Source organism: Onychomys torridus, chromosome 18, assembly GCF_903995425.1.
Source record: "Onychomys torridus chromosome 18, mOncTor1.1, whole genome shotgun sequence".
Classification (NCBI taxonomy): Eukaryota; Metazoa; Chordata; class Mammalia; order Rodentia; family Cricetidae; genus Onychomys; species Onychomys torridus.
Window position 1 is genome coordinate 62,889,028 of NC_050460.1, and position 18,948 is coordinate 62,907,975.

An 18,948-nucleotide genomic window follows, 5' to 3' on the forward strand; every position below is an offset into this window, starting at 1 on the left:
AGTCCCCCTCCCCCCAGCACGCAGACCCTGGACTAGTGGGGTGGGGGGAGCTGGCGCGGAGTGCGGCGCGCGCCCTGGGATCGTCTCTGGCTGTCGCCAGCCCCGTCCCCGTCATCCAGAGCCGCGTCCCCACGCCCGCCACGCGCGTGCACACACACGCGAGCACACTCACTCACACACACACACACACTCACCGCTCCCACACTCGCTCCGCGCAGACCCCGCCCCGGCCCCGCCCCGGCCCCTGCGGGCGGCCCCTCCGGCGCCCGCGGACCCCCGCACGCAGCGCGCGCGGCTGGCGGGAGGCGGCGGCGACTCCGGGCACATTTGATTTTCCCGCAGTCCCGGCGCCCGCGATCTGGAGCCCTAGCAGAGGACGTGGCGCTGCGCCCCAAGCCCGAGGCGGCGCGATCCTAGCCGCCACCCCCCTTCACCCCGTCCCCGCCGAGTCCCCACGCCCCCTCCGGGCCCCCCTCCCCGCTGCGCCCCGGCTCCCTTGCCGCGGCTCCCGCCTCCCCGCTGCAGCTCCCGCGCCCCGTTTCTCCGCGGCCCCCGCTCTCCGCCCCCTTCCCGCTCGCACTTCCCACGCCCCCTCTTCGTGTTCCTCTCCTCCCCTGGCCGCCCAGCCCAGGGCTCCAGCCGCTCTCCGGAGGAGGCGTGAATCGCGCAGGAATATTGACTAATTTGGGGTGGGGTGGGGGGACGGTGGGCGATGGAGCAGCCCGAGGACATGGCGTCGCTCAGCGAGTTCGACTCCTTGGCGGGCAGCATCCCGGCTACCAAGGTGGAGATCACCGTGTCGTGCAGGTGAGTCGCCTGCCGGTCGGGTCCCCCTGCCCCGCCCCGGGGCGGAATCCCTCTGTCTCTTTAGCTTCCATCCTTTGCTTAGCGAGCCGCTTTTTAGTGTCGTGGTCTCCTAGACGCCCCGCTGCCGGTCTACGGAGACCCCCTGCCCAGTGGCGGGTGGCGACAGCTGAATGGGCAGCCAGACGGGGCGGGGGCGGAGTGGGGGGTCAGGTTCCCGGAAAGTTTGCGTTCGGAGCTGTTGCTTCCAGGACAGCAGGAAGACACAGGAACAGGGGTCCCAACATCCGAGTGGGAAGGTGGGGAGCTGCCCCTGGGTCTCGCTCTGGCTTTCTCTGATTTACCCTTCCCCAAATGGAGAAGTAAGAGTGACTGGTGCCGTCCCTCCCAGGCATGACCCACTGTGCCTCCTGTGACCTGCCTTCTCCTCTCCCTCCTTCTGGTCTGTGCCCCAGCCTCCTCCCCCCTCCTCCACTCTCTCAGAACCCAGGATTTGAAAGCCTTCTCTTGCAAGAAGGATCAGCTGGGACTCTCAGAGTGCGGGAAGCCCCAGCAAACTTAGAGTGGCGCCATTAAAAACCAGTGACTGGGATGGAAAATTTTAAAGCCAAAGGAGCGAGGGGCTGATGGTGGGATGTCAGAATCCCCGGGCAAGAGTGTGTTTTGTAGGCTGCCACCCCGAGTCCCCTGTGATACCATACAGGTTAGGAATGACTTCTCTGAGGAACTGGGCCTCTCAGGTTCTCCTAACTAGTTGCTCCAAGGATGGACAGGTATGTGGCTGACCCTGGGTACACTGCTTTAATAGGTCTGTGAGGAACACTGTGGTCCAGATAAAGCTCACCTTGAGGTCTTGGCATAGCCCACAGCACTTCCAGAGCCCGGTCGTACCCTTTCTTGTTCCGGATCATTCACCTCCGCTTCTTGCAGGTCGCTGTTGGATTACTTTGTCCACCCCCATGTCCCCTCAGCTCTGAGTGACTGAGTTGAGACACTGAGGAAGTATAGGCAGGGCCTGAGATGCTGGCCTGGGGGTATGTAAGAGGATGGATTCTGGAGAATTTGTTCCTGAGGACTTGAGGTGGTGAGGTGGTGTCCCCAGCCAGGCTCTCAAGGGGCCTGTTGTGGTGACTCTCAGATGTGTGCCCCCCCACACACACACACACACGCACCTCAGTCCCACGCAAAGACATTTGAATCTGCCGTTACGCTGCTGGGAGGCTCCTGATGGCCCATTAGCTCTGGTCTCACCTCCTCAGCTGTCAGCAGCTGCATGCTTCCCCTCCTCCTGCACACAGCCCTGCCTCCTCTCCTTCAATCATGCCTGTCGCCTCAGTTGTCTCTCAGAGCCCTTCCCACCTCTGGGCCTCTGAACAGCCTGTTCCCTACCCGGAAAGGCTTCCTGCTTCCCATTTCCAGGGATGTCCTCCTCTTGTCCCTACAGACGCCAGCCTCAAACACTGGCGTCCACATCCCCTGGACCCGGAGTGCAGAGCCTCTGCGTGAACGTGGGCTGCAGGGATGCGCCTGTGACAGGCCCTAGGGCCTTCCACTCTGGAGAGAAAGGGTGATAGCTGTAAGACTCTCGGTCAGACATCTTGTGAGGGATCCCTGACGTACCCCTTGGGCAAACTTTAAGCCTTACTTTCCCAGCTGTCAAGTCTGCTTCCTCCCCCGGAAGCCTTGTTCGCAGAGGTCACTCACATGCTTTGGACACACAGTGGGTCCAGATACTACTGCAGGTGGATGATGTGGTAGGCACAGAGGGGCATTGCCACACTCAGCAAGTGGCGGAGATGATCGGCCCGGGGCAGAAACTCTCGGCCCCTCTCCGTTTTCTAGAAGCATCCGGAGGATGTAGATATCCTGCATGAGAGGAGAGTTCCTAGAAGTTGCGTTCTCACGGGGTTGGGGATTTAGCTCAGTGGTAGAGCGCTTGCCTAGCAAGCGCAAGGCCCTGGGTTCGATCCTCAGTTCCAGAAAAAAAAAAAAAAAAGTTGGGTTCTGGGTGGACCCTGGCATCCATCCCTCTGAAGGGACATGATTCAGATTTTGTAGAAGGGCTGGCCCAGGCTCTCCTTCCGCTCTCCTGAAATGGAAATGAAGGAGATGAGGACAGAGAGTCACTTGGGACAGAGGGGAGGTGGCAGAACAATCTGGGTGGCCTTGACTCTGTAAGAGCCATCTCTGCTTTAGCTGGGGCCAGTGCTCCAGGTTCAGGGGAGGCGGAGACCTGAGGAGCTCACATTGCCATCATACTTTTTATTCCATGCTTACTTGTTAAAGAGTCCCTTCTGCAGCCTGGTCAGCACTAACTGGAACCTCCTCCCCCAGTGAAAATTTGGGGGTACCCTACCCTGAGCATCTCAGTGATACTTTCTGGCAACTTCCTCCAGATGGGCAGCTGGGGGCAGTGTTTCGGGGTGCCTGAAGAGTTCTCTGGCTCCCTTGGTCCAGCCCCAGAAATTCTTGCCTTGTCCTAGGGGCTGTTCTAGACACATGCTGTGCCTGACCTGAGCACTGGTTAAGAATGTGAACTTGGCCAGGCCTGGTGATTCATGCCTTTGATCCTAGCACTCGAAGACAGAGGCAGTAATATTTCTGTGAGTTTAAGACCAGCCTAGTCTACAGAGCCGATTCCAGAACAGTCAGTTACATAGAGAGACCTTGCCTCAAACAAAGCCCAACAACAAAGAGTATGAGCTTGGCTTTAATTCCAGCACCCAGGAGGTAGAGGCAGATATCTCTGTTAGTTGCAGGCCAGCCTGGTCTATGTAGAGCTTGGCTCATATCTCCCTGGGTTCAAATCCCAGCTTTTCCTGTGATTTTTTTTTTTTTTTTTTGGTGTGTGTGTGTGTGTGTGTGTGTGTGTGTGTGTGTGTGTGTGTGTAGCAGGAATCTTAAAGAGTCTTATTAATAAAATCAAACCTGAGGCCAGTTATTGGGGTGAATGCTGGAAGATCAGAGAGACAGAACAAGCCACAGCTTCTCACCTCGCCAGTTCCTCAGCTGGTCTTGTTTCCTCAGACTACAAGCTTCTGAGTCCTCATCCAAATGAATCTCAGCTGAACTGTGCTGCTCAAAGCCTAAAAGCTTAACCAGCCAAATGCTTCTAGTTTCTGGTCTTCACGACTTATATATCTTTCTCTTTCTGCCATCACTCCCTGGGATTAAAGGCTCCTTTCTGGAATTAAAGGTCTGTGTCTCCATGCTGGCTGTATCCTTGAACTCACAGAGATCTGCCTACCTCTGCCTCCCCAGTGCTGGGACTAAAGGCGTGCACCACCACCACCCAGCTTCAGCTATGGCTTGCTCTGACCCATTTCCTAACCACCATTTTTGGCTCTGTATCTAGTGGCTGTCTGTTCTCTGACCCCAGATAAGTTGACTAGGGTTCACAATATTTTGGGGAACACAATACCACCACACTGTTGAGGATCAAACTGGTATTATGCAAGCACATTACCATTGAGGCATATCCAGCTCTGTTCCTGGGATCTCTGATGAGCTGATTCTCCTGTCTGGCCTCAGTTTCTTCCTCTGTAAAAGGGCATAGTGATCCCTGTCGATTACAAGGATTTGATGGGCCAATCTGAGAAGAGTGGATGGTGTCATCAGTTAGCTGACATCACACAGTAACAAAGGTCTACACATCTACAGGGATGTGTGGAGCCCTGGAGATCGCTTGATGTAGTGATTCCTGGAGGAAAGATGGTTCGTGGAACTAGATTTCAGCAGACATAGTATAAAATGTGACTATAAACACTCTCGAGCCTGGTGCTCTTCCTGACAGTCTGGGACCGCTCTCTGACCAGGAGTGTTAGCCATTCTGGAGTCCCATTCAAAGCTTACCTGTCCCGTGACCCCTTCTTCCTCCAGAGGCCCTGTCAGGCTGGCTTCCCTGTCCCATGTTGGTAGCTGCATCAGCTCTATGGTTGGAAAGAACGGCTTGCATTTTCATATTACAGGAAGCCTCTGTGCTTGGGCAGGGTCATTTTGGCGAGGTATGCAAGGACTGCTCAGGATCTCACACATCTTTCCTTCTCCCACCAGCTGCTAGGGGCTGGTGAGTGGCTAGGCTTTTGCCCCAGAGCTTGATTATTGCTGTCTGTTCAAGCTGACATAAGGCTGGAAAGAGACAGCCCAGCTCTGAAGCTGTGTCCTGGGCCTTGCAGACAGGTATGAGTTCACACTGAGCACTTCTGAGGGACAGGGGAGATGGCAGTGGGGAGGGAGTGTTCCTGGGGGCATGGTGGCAGCGATAAGTCAGCATTAGGGAAAAGAGATCTGTTTAACCATTGGCCACACCCAGATATTCAACAAAGCCAGGGAGGGTAATCATGGCACAGGTTGGACACTCACTCCAGCTGAGCAGTTGGCATCCTTGTTAGACGGACCCGTATCTGTCACATCTATAGTAGAGATTGCCATCTAAGCTAGCGCCTCAGATCACACTGTCTTACTGTCTTTGAATGGAGCATTAGTTTTCAGCTGCTGTGGAATAAATGTCCACGGTTTCCTGAACACATGACTTTATCCCCTCCCAACTCCGTGTCTTGGGCTAGGACTTCACCCCGAGGTATGGGCCTTGACCAGGCTTGCTGACGGCAGGCTGCTGCAGAGTTGAGGCTCATTGTCTTGTTGGTGAGGACCAAAGTGACCCCCCAGCCGACTCCTGTGGTCCACAGTAACGCAACTGACCTCCTCAAGGGTAGAGGAAGGCTGGCACCTCTAAGGACTGTGACAGCGAGATATGAATCTCTGTGGTCACAGAAGTCTGTTACTCTTGTGTCATAGCCCAGTCTCAGGAGCCACTGCCCCACCGCCAGCCCACATCACTGGGAGGGACTCCACAGTGTGGGGAACAGGAGACTTCGGCCTGCCCCGGCTGCTGGGGCTTTTGTTTCCCGTTTCCACCCCTGTTCCCCAGTGTGTGTGCGCGCGTATCTGTCTGTCCGTCTGTCTACCCGTGGGTTGCTGTCATCCTTGGTTGCTTGTCCACCTTATTCATTGAGGCAGAGTCTCTCAGTTAAACGCAGATCCCCTGTCTCACCTTCTGGGGATGGGATTACTGCGGCTCTCATTCCCAGCCGGCATTTCTACGGGCTTCTGGGGACCCCAGCTCCAGTCCTCATGCATGCAGAACAAGTGTTTAAGCTGCTCAGCCATCTCTCTGCCCCCCCCCCCCCGCCCGTGGCTTTTTAGCTCCCTGACAATCCTCTGCAGTAAATTGCAGTGTTTCCTTTTTGTCTGCCTAGGAAATCAAGGCCCAGCAAGGTAGAGGCATGTGAGGTTAGCGCCAGCAGGGTTTGGAGATGAGCATCCACAGCCTGTGCCCTCAGATGTCAAGGGGTCGGGCTCTGTGGCGATCATGATGAGACCCAAGTAGCAGCCATTGTAGGTAAGACAGGTCCTCCCTCAGGGAAAGGCCTGGCTTGCTCGGAGAGGCCAAACACAGAGACTTCTGCATTGGAAGCCAGCCTTCCATGGTACTCGGACTATAGGGTCGTTGCTTCCTACCCTCCTCTCCCAGCTCACATTCCTTCTGCTCAGACTCCTGGGCTGGTGGAGGTGGGGGAGATGACCCTCCTTTGAGAACAAAGGGGAGGGAGGAGGAAGCTCAGGGAGCTGACAGGCTCCGTAGGAAGCTGTTGGCTGTCTGTACTCGGAACAGACCTGACTGCTAGTAGCCTGAACCTGAAATAACCTGTGTTCTCAGATGGAGTGAGTCTGGAGGTAAGCTGTCTCGGGGCCGGTTTGTCAGCCACTGTGCCAGGGAGAACCCCACCATCATTCTGCTTGGTTGCCGTCCAGATGGCAAACTTCACTGTCACAAAACCTGCTGCTTCTGTTGCAACTCAGTGTTGCAACTGCATCTGAAGATGGGAGACAAACTGGAGCAGAGGGTCTCTCCTGCACAAATCTTTTTTTTTTTTTTTTTTTTTTGGTTTTTCGAGACAAGGTTTCTCTGTGTAGATTTGGCGCCTTTCCTGGAACTCGCTCTGTAGACCAGGCTGGCCTCGAACTCACAGAGATCCACCTGCCTCTGCCTCCCGAGTGCTGGGATTAAAGGCGTGCGCCACCGCTGCCCGGCTCTTCTTGCACAAATCTTTAACCATCCCTAGGAGTGGCCAGAGCTGGACCTCACGTTCACTGCTGCCATTGTTGACATAAGAGGGTCTCCATCACATCAGAACCTGTGCGGAGTCTGTTGCTGGATGGGCAACCATGGCTTGCAAGATGGCTCCATGGGCTACCTGGGCTCCTTGAAGCTACAGGGGGCCTCGTGTTGGCCTCTTGAGGTCTGACGCCTCACATTCTCAGGTCTGGGGACAAGGAACCAGTTTTCCAAGGAGTCATGCCAACCCCTGAATACCTCTCCTCCTCCTAGAGTGACAGGCAAGAAGCCAAGTTGTGCGCCCTTGCCAACCCCTTGCCAGGCCCTTAGTGGGCACCTCTGCTGTCTGTTTTCCTCCTGCCCACCCATGCAGTCCCCACAGTGGAGCAGCAGCATGGCTTTGGGGGCAGCCTGCTCCTGGCTGTGCACCTGCCGGAGAATGTGAGGAGCCAGACCTCTCGAGGCCAGTGCTAGGGCCCTGTGTGTCCGCGGAGGCCAGAGGTACCCCATCCCCTGGAGCTGGAGTGACAGAAGCCCTTGATCAGGGTGCTGTGAAATGAGCTCAGGTCCTCTGGAAGAGCAGCGAGTGCTCTTCACTGGGGAACCATCTCTCAGGCTCAGATAACTGTCATTAAAAAAAAAAAAAAAGACACAAAAAACTCACAACAGATGAGGGAGGGAGGAAGGGAGGGAGGGAGGGAAACAGAGAGAGAGAGAGAGAGAGAGAGATCGAGCCCCAAGCAATGCCAATGAAGGAACCTAGGGCCTGACGGTTCCCTAGCAAGCGCTTTAGCGTGGAGCACCATGCCTCGCTGGTTTTGGGAGACGGTCTCAGTGTGTACCTACAACTGGTTTGTGAGTCCAAGGCCAGCTCCACCTTCTCACCTCAGCTTCTCCAGGGCTGGGCATACATGTGTGCACCACCATGTCCAACTATGCACAGTTTTGTTCTTTGAGACAGGGCTTGCTGTGTAGCCCCGGCTGGCCTGGGACTCACTGTAAGTTAGGTTGGCCTCAAATTCATAGAGATCTGCCTGCCTCTGCCTCTCAAGTGCTGGAATTAGAGGTGTGCAACCACTGGTTCTGTCCTATGAGCATTTAAAAATAGATTTTATTTCTCTATTATGTATGCAGTGTTCCGCCTGCACGCTAGAAGAGGGCACCAGATCTCATTACAGATGGTTGTGAGCCACCATGTGGTTGCTGGGACTTGAACTCTAGACCTCTGGAAGAGCAGCCAGTGCTCTTAACCTCTGAGTCATCTTATCTCTCCAGCCCCCCGTGTGCATTTTTATTAGGCAAACAACATGCATGGGCTTACCAGCAGGTGAGTTCTTCCACTTCAGATGGTGAGGCAGGTGACATGTACGCTGAGACCGGAGGGGAAGCCATGGAGAAGAGAGAGAGAGTCAAGGAGCAGGAAAGTGAGTGCAAAGGCCCTGGGGTAGAAAAGGCCTTGCTCTGTGTGTAGACGTGCAGGGAGGTCACTGTGGCTGGAACAGTATGAGCATTTGGGGTGCGCCGCTGAGATCAGAGAGGAGGGGGCCTATGAGCCGTAGCTTTGGGGGCCACAGGAAGGAGATTTGGTTTATTGGTCTCACAGCATTGGGGGCTGGACCTTGTTGAGCGGTAGTTAGGATTAACCTCTACAGCAAGCCTCTGGTTGCTGAGCAGGCCCTAGGCCAGTGGGGAGCGGGTACCTCAGGAAGTGGGTGTGTCGCTAGACAGGCCAAGTGGAGGGTGGTGAGGGTGTCATGGGGAGAGTGGGCAGTGGCTCCAGGTAGACCAGCTGGAGCTCCCTGAGTGGAACAGGCACCCAGGCACGAGAGCAACGGGGCCACTTCCAGGTTCTAGTGGAAGCTGGTGGCTAGTGGCCCACACCTGCTCCAGGAAGCAAATGGGTGACCCCCATGTACCGACAAGAAGCAGAGGTGTGGGGACTGTCCAGGGTGACAGATTGCTGTGTGGCCAAGCAACCCAACCTGGCTGCTTCTGAGACCACAGCTCCCCCCTGCCCCTGCCCCTGCACCATGCCAATATCTCACGGCAATAAGAGGTTGCCAGTCCTGGAAGTCTCTGAACACCTGTGAGAACGGCTCGTTAGATCTGGCATGGTTGGTGGGATGCGAAGGCAGTGGCCGGTGTCAGACACTCAGGTCCTTCCTCCTGGCCTGGCTCCCTTGATGACTTCCTGTGAGGGGTGGAGGTTATGGGTACCCTGCTGCTCCTCTCTAACTTGTCAGTGGGATGGAGGTGGCACAGGTAGCTCACATGGGAGACCCCAGTTTTGTGACATTGGTGCCCCTGGGCAGCTGCAGTGACTGGAACTTCAGAGGTCAGCTCTGCCCCTTCTAGGGAGGTGAACAGGCACCTGCCGGCATTGGGACACAGGGTCAGTTGAATGTCCCAGGTTGAGTACCTGACAAGGGACCTGGCTGAGTGTGAGAGGGGTCGCCCCTCAGCCGCGCCATTGACTAGATGTTCAGTGTGAAGTTGGTTTTGAAAAACAAGGTGATATCCATGTGCTCTCAGGTCCTGGTGCTCTCTGTGGGTCTGTCATGACTATCCGGTGTCAGTTCATCTGTCCTTAGCACCCGAGGCTGGTATCATACTGGCTGCTCTCCTGCCTCAGCCTCCCAAGTGCTAGTGTGTGTGTGCCACTATTTCCAGCTCAGAGAAACCTACCTGGCCTTCCTCCCTCCCTCCCTCCCTCCCTCCCTCCTTCCCTCCTTTCCTTCCCATGCTGGGGATTGAACCTGGGGCCTTGAACATGCCAAGTGAGTGCCTTGCCACTGAGCCTTTTGACTTTTGTGTTCCTCTGAGACAACTTAGTTGCCAGACTGCCACTGAACTCACTAAGTAGCTCAAGCAGGCCTTGAACTTGTGATTCTCCCGCCCCAGACTTGCAGGTGGCCAGGACTATAGGCCTGGGCTACCAGGTCTAGCCTCCTCCTAACTCCTGCAGCTTCATGGTTTTCTTTGAGAAGTGGATGATGATAACAGCTTCAACAAACCTACGTCCAGTACACGTGGGCCAGCATCAGTCTGCTTAGTTTCTGGGGTTCGTGGTCCCCACTGAGGGCCCCGAGCCAGCAATAGCTGAGGTACAGGCTCCTAACAGCATCCAGTATGCGTGGACCAGCATCAGTCTGCTTAGTTTCTGGGGTTCGTGGTCCCCACTGAGGGCCCTGGGCCAGCAATATTTGAAGTACAGGCTCCTGATGCACTTTCTCAGCTCCAGCCAAGTGCAAGCTCAGTGCATCCATGAGAGAGAAGCAGAGGATGTAATTACCTTGCCCATAGCTCAGGCAAGGGCAGGGGTACCCCCTCAGACTGAGGCTCTGTTTTAGCCCCCACTCATTTCCCTAGGGCCTCTCTGATGTGAAGTGTCACCCCCAGGTCCCTTAAGGGGGTTCTCCATCACATTCTGCTGGGACCACAGAGGCTCCTGGCCTCACAGCCTGGTACTGTTTCTCTCAGCCTCCTGAGTTGGAAACAAATCCTTGGGGGTGGCAGGAAGCAAAGGGCCTCTGCTCTGCTTTCCCAGCCTCGGGTTAAGGAACAAAAGAGGCGAAGCTCCAGGCTGCTGAGCAGACAGCTGAAGGATTTTATGCTCTTTGGGGGGAAAAATACATTTTGACTGCTGGGGAAATTTTTTCTCTCTCTCTCTCTCTCTTTGAGCTTTCCCAAAGTAGAACACAAAGGAAAAACACTTACAGTCTGGTTTGGTCTGGTGTGGTCAGTGCCCTGGTGGCTGGGGCTGAAAGCCTGGTCTCCCAGGCTGCTCCCTCGGCTGAGCCAGGAGTGCTCAGTGGGATAGGTGAGGTTACTGGGGACCTGGCAACTATGAGGGATTCTCAGGGGCCGAACAGACGTGTCTTGGGGTCCTTGGTGTCCAGTGGGAGGTTGAGGGGGATGTTGGGTGGGGCAGCTGCTAGTTGAACACTCAATCCCCTCTCCAGACCTATAAAGCCAGACTCTGGGAAAGGGCCCCAAGAACCTGCCTTTTTTTTTTTTTTTTTTTTTTGGTTTTTCGAGACAGGGTTTCTCTGTGTAGTTTTGGGCCTTTCCTGGAACTCACTTGGTAGCCCGCTGGCCTCAAATTCACAAAGATCCGCCTGCCTCTTGTCCCTTGTTTACTGAAAGTCCGAAGTGATTGGGCCAGGGAGCCATGGGAGCCAGGAGCCACGTGCTGGTTCGGTTTAGTGTAGTACTATTGGCTTGTGCATGCCAGGCAAGCACTCTCCTACTGAGCTCCGTCCGCAACCAGGACTCCGATTCTTAGTCCTCACTGTGTGCCTATGGCCCAGCTCCAAGGTGGATAACTGTGTTTATTGACCCTTCCGCCTCTGTCACTGTCCCCCTCCCCCCGCCTCTCTCCTAGGGACTTCTGTTTTTCTCACTAGCCTAGAAATGACTAAACTTGAGCCCCACACTCAAACTTGGACGAGACTCAGACCTTGGAGGAATCTGTTCAAGCTCTGTCCCCTCAGCCTGCGGGAGGCTGTCACCAGGCAGGGTGGAGACCAGCCACATACTCCCTAGCTATTACTGTCTTTGGCTGTGCTGTCCCTGGCACCAGGACCTTCTGCTACTGTCTGGAAGGGAGCAGGTAGTGAGGGTGGAGGACAGCTCCCGTGTCCTAGAGCTCCAGGGGCTCTGGGGAAAGGCTGTGCTTGACGGCCCCTAGGACAGAAAGGATGGACCCCTGACCCACTGGAGACAGTCTGTACTGGGCTCGGTAGATTCCTCAAGGATGCTGCGGAGGGACAACATCTTTACAAGAGGGTTCCCCAGCCTCAGCTACAACCTTTCCGCTGGGACAACATCCACCCAGTGCTGACCTCACAGCATTCGGGAACCTGAGCTTCACTCACTGAGCTCCATACCTAACGCCCTGCAGCCCACAGGCGCCGGTGCTGCAGGCAGAGTCACTCAGTGACCTTGGTCCCCGTCCCACCTCCAGCCAACTCCCCCTCCAGCCCAAGTCCTGGATCCATGAGTGAGGTGTTTGAGTCGGAGGCCCATGTAGCCCAGGCTAGCCTCAAACTCACTATGTAGCTGAGGATGACTCTGAACTCCGGATCCTCCTGCCTCTACATCCTGAGTGCTGGGATCAGAGGCTTGCTTCGCCCTGTGCCCTAGGCTGGCCTTGAACTCCGATCCTCCTGCCTCAGCCTCCCCAAGTACTTGAATTATAGATGTGGGTTACCACACACAACTTCAGCTCTGGTCTTGACCTTAGAAGGATCTTGTTCAAGTGAGTCTGTGTCCCCTTTGAGGAGTCATTCATTAATTCCTCAGTATACACCTTTGAGGAGTCATTCATTAATTCCTCAGTATACACCTTTGTGGAGTCATTCATTAATTCCTCCTCGTGCTCTGAAGGAGAGATTCAGCAGGCTGTGATAAGCATCCTGGGAGACCAGAGGCTAAATACTTTCTGGTGGGTCATAGTTATCATTCATTCATTCATTCATTCATTCATTCATTTTCTTATTTTTGAGTGACAGAAGTGGCAGGAAATGCTGTTTTTACCTTTATCACAGTGGCTGCACTTTAAACTACGAGCCCCGGGCCACTACTGCCGTAGCTGGGCAGGGGGGTTATTCTGCTCCCCCAGTCAATGGCTCTGTTGCTGCCGCTAAAATAGTTCTAACTAAATCTCTATCATCCTAATAAAACTGGAGATTCAGAGGCTGGGGTGAAAACCTGCAAGCTCAGAGAGGTAGAATAGCAGCTGGCTAAACTTTGCTGGCATCCTGGAAGGCCTTCCCTTCCACAGTGCCCCAACAAAATAACCCAGGCTATCTCCTCCCTGCTACTTCCGGTCAGCCAGTTGCTAACCCCAGGTGAATTTTATTTCATGAACGCAAATGCAACACATCTTTGCGTAGTTAACAAATGCAGCGCCAACAAATTTAACACGCCTTCACATAGTAATATTCCACAGCATAAACAAACGTAACAGGACTGTGCCCAGTTAAAATAATATCCCACAACAAGGAAATGTCTGAGAAGGATGAGACTGACTGAGGTCTGACTCATGAGAAGCACCAGGGGCCAGGGCACCGTGGTGGTAGCATCTGAAGAAACTGTGACTATGGTGTGGTTGGGGGAGCACTTCGAATGTTCGGAAAGTCCCCACTTCAGGGCCTCCCAGCATCTGGGTTTTCCTTTTTTCTTTCTTTTTTCCTCCCTCCCTCCCTCCCTCCCTCCCTTCTTCCCTCCCTCCCTTCCTTCCTTCCTTCCAGTTGCATGTAGCCCAGGCTATTCTAATTCACTCTATTGCCCCAGGCTGGCCTTGAACTCTTTAGTCTGTCTCTCTCCTCTACCTGAGTGCTGAGGTGACAGGCATGTGGCACCCTGTGTGGTTCCTGGCATTTAATGAGGTTGATCAGGTGTTCTAAGGGGCCTGTCTTCCCTTCCCACTGTGTCTGAGACCAGGCGGAGGCCCTGACACTTGTCCCCGCCATCCTGCTAATTTCTCCTTTCTCCTCTCTTTCAGGAACCTCTTGGACAAAGACATGTTTTCCAAGTCTGACCCATGTAAGTCCCATCCCAGTGACACCGTGGCCTGGTGATAGTGACAGCAGCCACCAGCAGCTCTCACTGAGTGAGGGGCTGTACAGGCATGGGGGGGCTGGGGAGCACTGCACTCGTGGTGTCCAAAGAAGAACTGGGGTGTTGGTCCCACTCTGCCTCCTCACTGTGAGGTCTCAGCGCCTCAGAGCAGCTTGGGAAGTGTCGGGGGTTTGGGACAAAAAGGCCTCTGTCCCTGTGGGAACTGGTACATTTTTGTTGACTGTGGTCTGTGGGAATGAGCATGGGTTTGGGAGTGCTAGGCTCTAGTCCTGAGCAGGGCTGGCCATGAGCATGGCCTTGGATGGGTCTTTGGCTCTGCAGAGCCTCAGTTTCCCCATCAGTGAAGAGGATCTGGTGACAGTCATAGGCTCTGAAAGGACACAGTGTTTCAGGTGCCGTCCTCACCACACCTGCCACTCTGCCCTCGTCATGCCCACCTGTCCACCTTCCTCACACCCGGGACCCTTTCTGTGATTGACAGCCCTCAAGTTCCCTCCTAAAAGTCATGCTGAGGTCCCAGGCCTCTTTGCCCAAGCCAACTGCCAAGTGATATTGTGGGGAGAGAGACCTGTTGTGGAACTGGAGGTGTAACTCAGTGGCAGGGTGCTTGTCCACAGATCTGGGGCCAATCTCAGTACCACAAAAACACCAGAGCGGGCCAGGCGTGGTGGCGCACCCCTTTAATCCCAGCACTCCGGAGGCAGAGGCAGGTGGATCTCTGTGAGTTCCAGGGCAGCCTGATCTATAGGGCGAGTTCCAGGACATCCATGGCTGTTACACAAAGAAACCCTGTCTCTGGGAAAAAACAAACAAAAAAATGAGCAACCATGGTCAAGGCTTGGAGGCCAGATGACCTTCACTCACCAAGACCCCAGTTGCCTCGGCAGGCGCCCACCCTTTCCCCACACCCAAGAGAACAATCCAGGCTGAGGCTCTTGACCCTCTCCCTTCCTCTTGGCCTGAGATAGTAACCATGGTTTTTCCTCTCTTCTCCAGTGTGCGTCATGTACACTCAAGGGATGGAGAACAAGCAATGGAGAGAGGTAGGTGCCCCCTTTCCCACCCAGGAAGCACCAGCGTTGTTGTTGACTGCCTCAGAGTGGTCTCTCTGTAGGGACTCCACCCACAGTACCAAAGGCAGAGCAGGCTGTGCCTGTCCTCGGTAGCTCGGGCCAGAGGGAGATGTGACTGTCTTAGCCGCTTTGTGTAACTGAGACATCAGCTTAAAGAAGCAGAGATTAATTTTACAAGAGAGAGATACAAGCCCACGCGCGAGACTGAACTCAGGTGATTGTACTATGGTGAGCGCCATGTGCAAAGCACCACGGACCTTTACCGCTGACATCTCGTTTCCCATTGCAGGCAGTACCCTCATCTCTGTGTGCGGAATTCAATCCAGATCCCACCTCCACCAAGACCCGGACCCCCCAGCAAAGCTCAGGTGTGTCCATGCCCTGCTCTACATGTGTGTTTTGGGCCAAGGTTGGGGGTGTAACCAAGAAGCTTGGACAACTGGAGGCCCTGGACCTAACGGAGACGATTTGCAATTATAGAACGTAATTAACAGTCCGCCGAGCAGTGCCCTTCTGGAGAGGCCAGACTTGCTCTAATGAATCACCAAGCCACGGGTGTGTTCCTGGTGCTCAAGTCTGGAAGCTCGACCAAAGGCCTCCCAAGTAATTAGTCCACTTGAGCAGGCTCAACGGTTCCCTGGCCATCTGGTTTGTGCTTTGATGGGTTTCAAGCCTTCGAGAGTGAAGTCACGTCGACGCAGCCTCCGTGGAAGGGGGTTCCATTCCTCAGACCCAATCCACATCTTCCGTCTGCCCTTTGGTTCCACAAAGTCTGGCCACTCAGCCTGGGTCCTGCTCTTTCCAGCTTCGCTATGGACCTTTCCTGAGGGGCATGTTAGGGGACACCGAGCAGTCTACACAGAGATCCCCAGACTTCCCTCCCAGGCGCTGAGGGAGAGGGGATAGAGAGGAGATGCCAACATCATGAAGGCCGCAGCCTCACCCAACCCTTTCCGGTCCTGTTCATTCATTTAAACAGCAGAAGTTGCAGGCTTGACCTTCAGCCGCCTCAGGCAGCCAAGATGGTCACAGGAAGCCAGCTTCAGCAACAGGCCAGAGAAACTGCATGTTCTCACCCTAGAAGAAAACAACTCTTCCTTCCTCCCCTCACTTCGGCCCTGTCCTTTCGAGTCAGGAGGGCCACTAGCCTTCACCATCAGGTTCCCCCAGCTCGCCCTTCTCTGCTGGGAGTCAGTGAGGGGCAAGGAGGCCAACGTGGGGAAAAGACAGCAGCCGCCATTTCTTATCTTCCTGCATGGGTCCGAATCCCATTCCTAAGCTGTTCCTTCCATTAGCAACCATTCATGGCGTGCCTACTGTGCGCTGGGCACTGCTCTGGGTGCTCAAAATGGAACAGTAGGTGAAAAGCTTGGCAATCCCCTGCCCGGTAGAGCTGACGTGTGACAAGGTAAATATTGACACCAGAGTCTGGTTGACTATACAAAGTGATAAAAGAGACAAAAAAGGGTTTTGTGAGATGTATGCAGGGGGAGACTGAGACCTTCACTGAGGAGAGAAGACCTAATGATGGGTGGCACAGGTGTCAGGATCTGAAGAAATCATGGAGGGGGCACAGGGGTGTAAGAAAAGAGCATGGCCGGGTAGCACATGCAAAGGTCCTGAAGCAAGAGGCGCTCCATGTGTGCTGGACAGGGTGGCAGGGAGATGCGGGGAACAGGTAATAGGAGGTGAGGTCAGCCATCCAGGTAAAGATGTCAGAACAAGTGGGCCGGGGGTGGGGTGGGGGGTGGAAGGCCCAGAGTTTGGCCTTCCTGAGGCCACTGGACAGCTCTGGGCACAGAAGGATAGAGTGGGACACGCTCTCAGCAGGTCCCTTCCAGCGGCTGTGTGGGAGGAGATGGAAGCATCTGGACCAAGCAGAGGAGAACTGGGAAAGATTTCTGAGCAGGGAGTCCCTACACTGAAGCTATGCTCACATTAGCCAGAAACATGGGCGTCTGCTGGGGAGGCGCAGGATTAACAGGGGAGCCCTGCACCAGACACCAAGGGGAACACCGTGAGCCTGGAAGCCTCCCTTTGTGTCTGGGGTGTCCCTGAAGACAGGTTATGTCTCCTCACACTGGGGGTCCTTGAGAACAGGACCACTGTGATGACTTTTGTCATCTTGGTTGGATTAAGAGGAGCCTAGGAGAGCAGTGAAGTACAGCCCTGGGTGCCTGTGAGGTCCTTTCTAGAGGTCTAAATGGTTTAATCCACTGATGGATCCAAACTTTAATAGAGGATTAATAGGAGGTAGAACTGTGGACTGTGGGTCCTGGCTGGAGGAAGAGGTCACTGGAGGGCATGCCCTTCCGGGCTAGATTGTTTTCAAAAGTTTTTTGTTTTTTTGTTTTTTGGTTTTTTTTGAGCTGAGGACCGAACCCAGGGCCTTGTGCTTGCTAGGCAAGCACTCTACCACTGAGCTAAATCCCCAGCCCCTCAAGAGTTTTTTAAAAATTTATTTATTGAGGTTTTTTTTTTTTTTTTTTTTTGAGACAGAGTTTCTCTGTGTAGATGTGTTTCCTTTGTTTATGCTGCATTTGTTAACGATGTAAGGATGTGTGTTTAATTATGAAAAGATGTGTTACATTTGTTTCACCTTGCCTGCCTTGATTGGTCTAATAAAAAGCTGATGGTGGAGCGGGAGGGAGGTGAGGAGGCAGGAGAAGGGGAGGGAGGGGGAACTGGGGTTGGTATGTAAAATGACAAAAATTTTAACAAATAAATATATTTTTTAAAAAAAGCTGATGGGCCCATAGCTAGGCAAGAAAGGTAGACGGGACGGCTGGCAAGCAGAGAGAATAAATAGGAGGAGAAATCTAGGAAGAGGCTGGAAAAGGAGAGAAGAGAGAGAAAGAGAGGGACACTCCAGGGGCAAGAAGCCAGACAGCCGACAGACAGACAGACATGAGGAGCATTGAAAGTAAGATACACAGAAGGAAAGAAAGGAAAAAACAACAACAACAACAACAACAACAAAAAAAAACTGCCAGGCGGTGGTGGTGCATGCCTGTAATCCCAGCACTCAGGAGGCAGAGGCAGGCGGATCTTTGTGAGTTCAAGGCCAGCCTGGGCTACCAAGTGAGTTCCAGGAAAGGCACAAAGCTACACAGAGAAACCCTGTCTCGAAAACCAAAACAAAACAAAACAAAAAACAAACAAACAAACAAAAACAAAAACCCGAGGCAAAAGGTAGACAAAGAGAAACAGGTTAATTAAGTTAAAAGAGCTAGCCAGAAACGGGCCTAAGCTAGGCTGAGCATTCAAAACTATTAAGTCTCCGTGTCCTGGTTTGGGAGCTGGTTGATGACCTAAAGCCTGGTACAGCTGGGTTTAACAGTAGTCAACTCGCTAACCTGGGAGCAAGGCCTCCAGACTATAGCGTGGACTTTTAGCCAAGCGTACGGTGGGGACTAGAAGCAAGGAGCAGACAGACGGCCAGAAAAGAAGCACGTCTGGAGCTGAGGACCAGGAGGGTGTAGGGTCAGGGTACACATCACGACACTGGTGTATTCACAGGCCCCGAGCTACAGGATCTAGTGTTTGCTCTGCTGGCTGGCTCTGGTGGTCCTGCTTTGGTCCGGTCCTTTCTGCTGTTCTTCCATTCCTCCATTTTGAAATGGGCATGTGTACTCGGAGCCACGGTATCTTGGAAATGTGTAGCTTGTGCCCCCACCCCAGAAGTTTACAGCTAAGAGTTGCCTTGAGTCTCCTAAATGGGACTGTTAAGAATATGGAGACCATGAAGAATGAACTAAATGCATTTTGTATTATGAGACAGATGTGAGCCTTTTGGGGGTCAGGACTGGATTTTCAGTTATTAATGCTGTCATCTTAACTGGATTGAGAAACATGTAGGTCATTAGCAGAGCACATTTCTTCTTCTTCCTCTTCTTCCTCCTTTGTAGTCTCTCTGTATATCCCTGGCTGTCCTGAAACTCGCTCTGTAGACCAGGCTGGCCTCAAACTCACAGAGATCCTCCTGCCTCTGTCTCCTGAGTGCTGGGATTAAAGGCGTGCACCAGCACAAATGGCTTAAAACTCATTTCTATATACGTGTGGGAGGGAGTTTCCAGAAATTATTAGTTAGATCATGAAGGCTCTGATCTATGAATGAATATTTTTTTCTTTTTAATGAGTAGTTTAGTCCCCTGCATTAAGATTTTCTATGGAATGATTAGGCGGTGGGGCTGGGATAAGGAGTTATGAAGCCATGTCCCTGGGCGCTCTATCCTTCAGGGCATCTCCTCCATCCTCTGCTTCCTGTCTTCCACGAGATGAACAGCCTCCCCTACCACATGCTCCCCCAACCAAGTGTGTGGGGCCAAGCAACCATAGCTAGACTCTCCGAAATGTCAGGCAAAATTA

General features: G+C 53.8%; 1 protein-coding gene across 2 annotated transcripts in view; it reads left to right on the forward strand.

The window, feature by feature from the left end:
- Nucleotides 1-484: 484 nt before the first annotated feature.
- Nucleotides 485-18,948, forward strand: part of Cpne5 (copine 5) — a 63,716-nt gene continuing 45,252 nt past the window's right edge. For both annotated transcript variants that reach the window (XM_036168066.1, XM_036168067.1), the window contains exons 1-3: nt 485-807; nt 13,431-13,471; nt 14,504-14,550. In XM_036168066.1, the coding sequence (XP_036023959.1) occupies nt 713-807; nt 13,431-13,471; nt 14,504-14,550 (183 nt within the window). In that variant the 5' untranslated portion in view covers nt 485-712. The remainder of the gene's footprint in view (nt 808-13,430; nt 13,472-14,503; nt 14,551-18,948) is intronic.